The sequence below is a fragment of the Gavialis gangeticus genome, unplaced genomic scaffold (genome assembly GCF_001723915.1).
Source record: "Gavialis gangeticus isolate Ggan-Ray unplaced genomic scaffold, GavGan_comp1, whole genome shotgun sequence".
NCBI classification, from domain to species: domain Eukaryota; kingdom Metazoa; phylum Chordata; order Crocodylia; family Gavialidae; genus Gavialis; species Gavialis gangeticus.
The window spans coordinates 59,173,986-59,183,403 of NW_017729033.1; the positions used below are offsets into that span (position 1 = coordinate 59,173,986).

The window sequence follows — 9,418 nt, forward strand, 5'->3', positions numbered from 1 at the left end:
ACAAGTTAAAAAAAAAAAAAAAAAAAAAAAAAAAGGGAGGCGGGGGGGGGGGGGGGGGGGGGGCCCATTTTGGGGGGGGGGGGGGGTGGGGGGGGGGGGAGGTTGCTTACAATCTGGATACAGAAATGTCAGCTTTTTCCCTCTTTTCCATAATGTCGATCAGACATGTGCCTATCAACTTTAGCAGTTGTTAGGCTCTAGAGCTGCTACAAATCCTTTATGTTGCTGAAACACCTATCTTTGAAAATTTTCAAGAGCAGCTTGCGTTGACATCTGGCTTGGGATGGTTTAGTCAGGGATGATCCTGCATTGGGCAGGGGGATAAACTAAATGACATTAAGAGATCCCTTCCAGCTTTGCTTTCCTATAATCCTAAATATATTGTGAGGAATTTGACTAAAGCAGAGGGGCATGAATTTATGAAAAGATACTGTGTCATACCAGAATGTTTGAAGTGTCCTAAACACATATTTCAGAGTAGGACTGATTAAAACAGTTTTCATCTTGACTTTATTTTCCCTGGTGTTTTATGACTCCAAGTGTTAGCTCCTTTTCAGTTTTGAAACTTTCACTGTGTATGATTTTTACTCTGTATTTACGCTGCTTCATTCTAAACTGCACTTTTCCCAACTGCACTCTCAGCATCTTCTACCGTACTGCTCTAAGGAAAAGGCTTCATTCTTCCTCCTCTGTGCCAAATTTCTTAAAATTTTTGGCTCCTGTACATGAAAATAACGCATCTGACTTTAGGAGCGCAAAAAGGTAGGGTGCTCTTCTGATGCCTGAAGATAAAATTGTCTTGTTAAATTTGATTTTGAGACAACACTTTTTACACTTGTAAAATGATTAATATTATTATCATTCACTTGCATGTGACACATGAAGTAATGTAAATGCAAATGTTAAAGGTCAGAGGCTACCTACAGTTTCTCACATATAAAGAAAATGGACTCTACGCATTTCCAAACTTTGCTCTTGTGACAGTATTACATGTACTTATATATTTTCATTGGCTGATTTACTCTTTCCCAAAAGGCTCTTTTCACATCACCAGTGAATTCTTCTTTAAGAAATATGTGGCATATCCCATTTGACAGTTATGTCCTCAGTTGGAAGGACAGGATGAGAGTGTTGGTTCATCCCACGATGGTTCATTCCAAGATGGTTCGTGGCTTACAAACCCAGTTACTGAGTTCAGAGCTTTTTGAAGTTTGCATATCTTCCATAATGAGCACAGTACAAGTATGTCAGAGTTTAGGGTTGCTGAAAAGAAAAATAAAAGGAATGACCTGAATTCCTTAAAGCAGGTAAAGTTATTAATAGCAATGCTGAAAGACAGCATTGCTATTAATAATTTAATTTTCAGTTTTACAGACAACTCTGTGGGTAGCCTCTGGTTTAAAACAAAGGAACAAACCCAGGACTCCTGGGAACTATTCCCAGCTCTGTTTCTGATTTCATTCTGTGTCCTGGAGCAAGACACGTAAATTCTGTATTCCTCAGTTTGTGTATGTGAGAGAAGAGTGCCCATGGGCATTTATGTACATGCTCCAGGAGTGGTGGGAGGCGGTTTAATTAGAGTGGCTCTGAGAGCTTCTCGAACAAGCTTTAGATAAAGTGTCCCTGCTTCCATTTTTAAGTTCAGGGACACCAGTTCATAAGATGGTGCAGGCTGCTAGAGCGTAGCAATTACCGCACTCCAGCAGACTCGATTAATCAAGTCTGCTGTGACATGCTGTAATTATAGTGTGTTTAAGCAGCCTCGCTGCTTGTGTATAGGTGCCCCATGTGCCCAACTCACAAGGAGATTGTGGGATTTAATTTTACAGTTATAAAGCTTTTTCAGATGCATTCATAAAAGGCAGTAATAGCACTTTGCACCTCTATAACAACATCAAGATTTTTGTGAAAGGCACTGAAATATCAGAATGTAAAGGCATGTGAATATGGATATGTACTGTGTATTTAACATATATCGTGTATGTTTATATATTAACACAAAAATATTTACACTGTATTATAACTTAACTATTAAACTGGACTAAGCTGGATGCTCTTTCCAGTCACTAGCCTGGCTGATGCACTTGCCCCTGTGCAGGCCTATTGCAGAGGTATAAATTTCATGCATTTAACACTGGGGGTCTGGCCCAGCATGTGCAGGTCACTTAGACTAATTTGGTAGCTTCTGTTTTAATATTCTTTGAGACCTGACACCTTTCACAGTATTCGCAGACTTTACCTTGTGTCATTGTAATTCATTCATAAATCATTCTGTACTCTGCAATTTTAGTGACTATGAGTCCAAAGAAAGCCAGCAGGGTGCTGGCAGTGACAGTCCTATACGGACTCGCCGACATTCTTGGAGACAACAGATATTCTTACGAGTGGCAACTCCTCAGAAAACATGTGATTCACCCAGTCGATATGATGGTAAGATCCCTATTCACTTAAATATATAAAAAGCCCTAAAGCATGTAACCTCTGAAGTATTTATCATCTTTAATTCTCTTTGCTAAGTAGGGTGGTAAAATCCAATCTAACCAAGGAGGAGTACCCTGTAATAATATTAATTTGCTGTGTATTCAGTTCCCAGTTAGGATGACCACTTCTGTTTTCTATCACTTTTGTATCATGCTGTAACTTAGCAGCTATATAAGTCTTTTATTTTAGACTCTCCTAGTCAAAGAAAAATGGACGTTATGATTAGGTGCATACTATCTATTTCTCTCAATCAATACCATATTATTTTCACATAGGAGGGAAAGCCCCTCATCTTGGATCTGAGTGCTGTACAAGGCTGCACAGTAGGGGGTGGGAGGGGCAGGCGGCTGCTGCAGCTCCAGCCCCAACCCAGGCTTAGGCCCAGCCTTGGGGTTACAGCTGCAGCCTCAGCTGCCACATGACCCCTTCCCTTCCCCCTGCACCTCTGTCTGATGCCTTTGCCCTTTTCTCCACAGGGGGAAGATACCAGGGGTACAGGCATAGGGCTGGGGGGAGTTGGGGGCAGGCACTATGAGGGGCATAGGTGCCGAGGCACACAGGCACCAGGGAAGGGCAAGTGATGGGGGGGAACAGGTGGCAGAGGACAAGGGGTAGGTGTCCCCCTCTGCCTGTCCCCTTACGGTTGCTTGCCTTGCTGCAATTGTAGGGGGGGCAAATTTAAGACGACCCCCCAGTAATTAGATTTTGTACATGGAAAATTAGAACAAATTTATAAATTTTCCACGTATATAATCTAATTATATGTGGAAGTTAATCTTAGTCAGTCATCTTGGATTCAGGTAAATATGGTATTGTCTTAGCTGATGTCACTTTACACTTTGTCACCAAGTAACTTTACTTAATCATTGCCAGGTCTTTTATTCTGGGAGTATAGAACTGAGGTATTGGGCAAAATCCGTGTCTGGGGCAAGAAAGTTTAACTCAGTTGTTCACAACCTTTTCAGACTCCAGGCATCCTCCATAACTTTCCTGAATTTGACAGCACCCCAACTGAAAACTCCAGATAGTGGCATAACTAGTTATTTCTGTGCCCTGGACGTTAGGGATGGGATGTGAGGGGGGAATTGTGTTGAGACCAGAAGTGGGATGGGGGGGATCCAGTCTTATCTGCCACAGCATGGGCTCACCCAGGGCCTGAAGGCTTGCAGTGGGGACCCAGGGCAGAGTTCCCCATGTCAGCCTCTCTCACCCTCCTCCATTAACCCTCTTAGAATTGCTGGTAATATGCTGTAAAAGTTGTAATTTGGCTGTGGCTATGGAAGTGTTAATGAAGTACCTGTTGTTGCACAGGAGCAAGGGGAGGAGAAAGCTAGACTGTAAGGGGGAGTCCTGACTCTGGCCAGGCAGTCTGTCTATCCCACTGGACCTAATGGCCTCTGCCTGAACCTATGCTGAGCACAGCCCCTTACTGTCACTCCATCAGCCTTCTCTTCCATTTCAGTGCCTCAGTAGTGCGTGCCCTGGTTACCCAGCTGCTGCATGGTAGAAGTGTCCCCTGCGCTGTTCCTAGGAGGGGTTGTGGCAAGCAGACTGGGAAGGAGCTGTAGCAGAGGAGTTTCTTTAGATTAATTCATTTGCCTGGCATGCCTGGCCTAGAAGTAAAGGTATGCTGGACACTTCTACCTGGCTGAAGTGATGGTCCCAGCCCTGCAACTCCCTTGAAGGGCTCTCATGGCACCCTGAATGAGACCACTAGTTTAACTTCTCTAATGTTGGTGTAGTTGTACCTCCCTAACACTGGCTGATATCTTTCAGTGTCCCAACTGTATAGTTGGAAGACATGTTAAACAAGCTTTTTGAGCACAAAGTGCAGTTTTTCAAGTCCACCTTGTATATTTCCAGGACCATCACAGGCATGACCTTACTACAACGCTACTAAAACTGGATAGAATTTGGTCCCATAATCCTTAACATTTTGCCACTTTTTCTGATAAATAGTGGTTTCCAGACCTTTTTTCTTTTCCTTGGGTTCCTCTAGATCAGTGGTTGTCAACCAGGAGTATGCATACTCCTAGGGGTATTTTAAAAAGTTGTAAATGGTACAGGGGAGGCTCCCGCTGGATGCACGTGGTGTCGCACAGCTCCCGGGGCAGCTGCAGTGTCATGCAAAGCCCACCATGCAGCAGCGGCTGCCTCCACCCTGCACACAGATCAGAGGGACACGTGCCCTCCGGGCCTCCACTAGGGTGTGCACAGCAGCGAGAGCCCCGCTCCCTCACCCACACCCCTGGATGAGCCTCCCAGGCTCTGATTGTCCCACAGCCCGGCCCATCTAGGGCCCCATTCATCCCTGCCTCTGCCCCACTCCCTACCTCATCACGGCCCCCCCCCATGGCCCTTTCCCTTCTCCCACAGACTTACCTGCTGGAAGGGTGGGGAGGTGTGCGCATGTGTTCAGCCCCCCCCCCCCAGTAATTTTAATATAAAGGGGTACATGAGCTGAAAGTTTGAGACAGAAGGGTCACACTTATTAACAAAGGTTGAAAACACCTACTCTATATTAACTCATTTTGAATGGACTTTTAAAATAGCATATGGTTGTTGGTGGGATGATAGAAGATCTTTTTCTGAAGAATAGCTACTGAATTTTTGCCTAGGTCTTTTTAGCTATAGTTCATTACTGTGGGGGGGTTTTTTAACAGTTTGTAGAAATCCACATGGAATTTCCAGAAGGAATACATGAAAAGTAATTAAAAGGGAGTCTTGTCTCATAGGATTTTATATTATTTTAGACGCAAAAGTAAAACAGGAAAAAAATTGTCCAAAGAATTGCGGTTTCTGTATTCCAGATGTCAACCAACAAATAAAATAAAGGGATTTATGTATATTGTCTTTGTAATATTACCGCTTTGATAGTTGTCATGTGATCTTTCACTCAGAACTTGCTACTGTCACTTCCAAGTGGAAAGCACGTTGCCTCCTCTAATCAAATCTCAGTGTTTCATAATTAACAAACAAAAATACATATGCTATATTCCCCCACTAGAACTAACAGAGGAATAGAAAGATAACTAGATGAGAGGTGGCAGTTGCATTGTGGGTACTGGCTGGACTGGTTGAAACTTAGCCCTGCTTGGTTTGGCTTTATCTCCCTTGCTGCGTTTAGTACTATGAAGCTTAATAAAACAACGTAGTATCACTAGAGAGCCTTTAATCTGTGTTTGCGAGCTGGTAAGATTGCTGGAAGAGAGCAAGTACATAGAACAGTTGCATCTTTTATGTATTGTTAGATGCTAAATCACTGTAAACCAGATAGGAAAAAAGTGCACAGGATTTACATTTTGAAAGTGTAATGAAACCCTTAAAACTTCTAAATTTTTGTTGTAGTTTATTTTATAAATAAATATAAAAACAAAGTAATTTGTAATAATTACATAAAAACCACTGCTTACCACAGAAATAACCATACAGATATTCTCTATTTTACTACCTTGATATGTATGCCAATCAATTGTTCCCTCATTGTTAAGTCTCCTTATTTTCCTGGAATGTGTGTCACTTGTCAGCTTCCAGGTACATAATCTGCAAGGGTCTTAAAACCCTCTGGTCATTATATTTTTAACAGCCCAACCAAGCCAAGTCACCTTCCAAAAAAACAAAAAAGGAAGGAATCAAATGTGGCTAAAAGACAGCACATTGTTCAAATAAGGGGGGAAAGTGGGTGTGGGGGGGGAGGGGGAGAGGGAAAGGGGTATAGAAAAAGGAAGGCCTGCTAAAAGCTGAAGCTTTGTTAAGCAAAGGTTTTGCTAAAGCATTAGTAAAACAATGTTAGGGGCCCATGGCCTCTAATCTATCCAACACACATTTCATCGATTTCATAGACATTAGGGCTGGAAGGGACCTCAGAAGATCATCGAGTCCAGCCCCCCGCCCAAAGGGCAGGAAGTCAGCTGGGGTCATAGGATCCTAGCAAGATAAGTATCCAATTTACTCTTGAAGGTGTTCAATGTAGGTGCTTGAACCACCTCTGATGGCAGGCTGTTCCAGACCTTGGGGGCTCGGACAGTAAAGGAGTTCTTCCTTATGTCCAGCCTGAAATGGTCTTGTTGTAGTTTATGACCGTTGGACCTCATCATCCCTTGGGGCACTCTGGTGAACAAACGTTCCCCCAGAAACTGGTGGTCACCCCTGATAAACTTATAGGTAGCCATCAGATCACCCCTGAGCCTGCGCTTTTCCAGGCTAAAGAGCCCTATGGCTCTCAGCCTGTCATCGTAAGGTCTGTTTTCCTGACCTCTGATCATGTGCATGGCTCTTCTCTGGACTCTCTCAAGCTTCTCCACATCCTTTTTGAATTGTGGAGCCCAAAACTGGACACAGTTAAACATGATTTAGTTAATCTCCCCAAAGTTCTTAGATAACACAATGATATTTATTGTTAAAAGAACCTACATAGAAATAAGTATGTTGAGTAATGCCAAGCTTCAGCTTTTCTGAAAACTGTAGATTTTTGCAAGTTTGACATTTTTTAAACAGAAATAGCCTAATATGATTTCAAAAGCCACGAAGATCCTCCCCTCCCTTTTAAAAAGAAAACACCTACCTTGCCTGGTCTAGATTTTTTCTCTGAGAGTTCATTGTAGCTGCAAGATCAAAATCTTAACAATCTGCAGCTGAATAAGCAGAATAACTGTAGAAGTAATTGCAGCTGAGATATTAAGCAGGAGATAAACTGTGTACATGATTTGGCTCTTTCCCTCCCAGTTTCATGTATTATGTTTTATTTTCTTTCTGCCCCTGTAGATCCCTGATGTATTTATCCTATTTATGAACAGGAACCAGAGTGTTAGCCTCATTAATTTTAGCTTATAATTATTTTTTTCAATTTTTAATTTCTTTATAATGTAAGTTTGTTACATTTGCTTAATGGCCATGCTGGAACATCTTTTCAATCAGTTTTTTGTGTACATTTATTCATTATTATTCTATACTTTTAAAAGGACTGTGAGAGGCAGATACTGCAGTGATATCCAGGGCTGCAGAATTTGGGCCCTGTAGTTTAGGTAAAGGTGTGACAGGGCCTGATGCACAAACCAGACAGTCACGCCTCATGTCATGCCTCATGTGCATGTGGCATGCCTTACTTCAGCACACCGTACGACCAGTGCAAGAGGAGCCTGGAATCTCAATCTGAGGCTCCCCCTGCAGCAGCAAGTAGGACACTCCTGCAGTTAGGAGGTCCTGTCAGCCACAGCAGCACCACACAGCTGGGGTGCTGCCATGGCTGAGAGTCCCATCAGCTACAGGACTCCCAGCAGTGGCAGTGCATGATGCACTCCCGTGGCTGGGAGTCCTGTCAGCAGGGGCATAAATCCTTGCTATCCATGCAAATTAAAGCTGGAGAGAAACCAGCTATACACATTGTTACACATTTTCCAACTCTGTAACGTTATAGCTAGATGGACCTTTTATGGTGTGATTGTCACTTTGCATGTGTAGTCAGTTCTAAACGAACTGCACATTTAACCAGTTAATTGTATAATATATGTGATGTGTAGAGGGGGCCTCTGAGTGACCTCTTATTACTGTGTTAACTGATGTAACTAATATTTGTCATAGAATCATACAAAATCAGGGTTCAAAGGGACCTCAGCAGGTCACATCTAGTCCAACCACTTGTTCAAAGCAGGACCATGCCCAGTGAGAACATTCCAGCCAAAGCTTTGTCTATCTGGGTCTTAAAAAGCTCCAAGGATGGAGATTCCACCACCTCAGTGGGTAAACTGGTTTCATTGCTTTACCACCCTCCTATTAAGACAATTCTTCCTACTATCTAACCTAAACTTCCTTTTGTGCAACTTGAGATCATTGCTCCTTTTCCTGTCATTTGCCACCACTGAGAACAGTCTAGGTCCATCCTCTTTCGAACCACCCTTCAGGTAGTTGAAGGCTGCTATTAAATCCCCTCTCAGTCTTCTCCCCCCTAGACTAAATAAGCCCAGTTCCCTCAGCCTCCCCTCATAAGTCATGTCCCCCAACCCCCTTACCATTTTTGTTGCCCTCCACTGGACCCTCTCCAATTTGTCCACATTCTTTCTGTAGTGGGGGGCCCAAAACTGAACATGGTACCCCAGATGTGGCCTCACCAGTGCTGAGTAGAGGGGAAGAATCATTTACCTTGACCTGCTGGCAACACTCCTACCAATGCAGCCCTGTATGCTGTTAGCCTTCTTGGCAACAAGGGCACGCTGTTGGCTCATATTCAGCTTATTGTCCACTGTAACCCCCAAGTCATTTTCTGCAGAGCTGCTGCCCAGCCAGTCAGCCCCCAGCCTGTACCAGTGCATAGGATTGTTCCATCCTAAGTGCAGGAATTTGGCACATGTCCTTGTTGAACCTCATGAAATTCCTTTTAGCCCAGTCCTCCAATTTGTCTAGGTCACTCTGAATCCTAGCATTACCCTCCAGAATATCTAGTATTCCCCCAGCTTGGTGTCACCTGCAAACTTTCTGAGGGTGCACTCCATCCCATCTTCCAGGTTGTTGATGAAGACATTGAACAAAACCAGCCCCAGGACTGACCCCTGGAGTACTCCACTTAATACCAGCTGCCAACTATAAATTGATCCATTGATGACTACCCTCTGAGCCTAATGCCCCAGCCAGGTTTCTATCCACCCTACAGTCCATTCATCCAGCCTGTACTTCCTTAGCTTGTCTATGAAAATGTCATAGGAGACCATATCAAAAGCCTTGATAAAGACAAGGTATACGACATCCACAGAGCCAATCATCTCATCATAGAAGGCAGTCAAGTTAGTCAGGCATGACTTGCCCTTGGTGAATCCATGCTGAATGTCATGCATTGCTGGTTGTCATCTTCTTACAAAGACTTCCCCATTGCAGGTGCAGTAGATTGGTTTTATTTTTTATAAGTTTGCTTTTTGTAGGCTTGGTCTTTTGGTTTGAAGATTTA

The 9,418-nt window shown here is 43.4% G+C and overlaps 1 protein-coding gene across 7 annotated transcripts in view; it reads left to right on the forward strand.

Annotated features, from left to right (window-relative positions):
- Positions 1–9,418, forward strand: part of TBC1D1 (TBC1 domain family member 1) — a 219,186-nt gene that overhangs the window by 145,082 nt on the left and 64,686 nt on the right. For 4 of the 7 annotated variants that reach the window (XM_019526147.1, XM_019526148.1, XM_019526152.1 and 1 more), the window contains exons 12-13: positions 643–762; positions 2,291–2,430. In XM_019526147.1, the coding sequence (XP_019381692.1) occupies positions 643–762; positions 2,291–2,430 (260 nt within the window). The remainder of the gene's footprint in view (positions 1–642; positions 763–2,290; positions 2,431–9,418) is intronic. The other 3 variants (XM_019526149.1, XM_019526150.1, XM_019526151.1) reach the window with 1 other exon arrangement.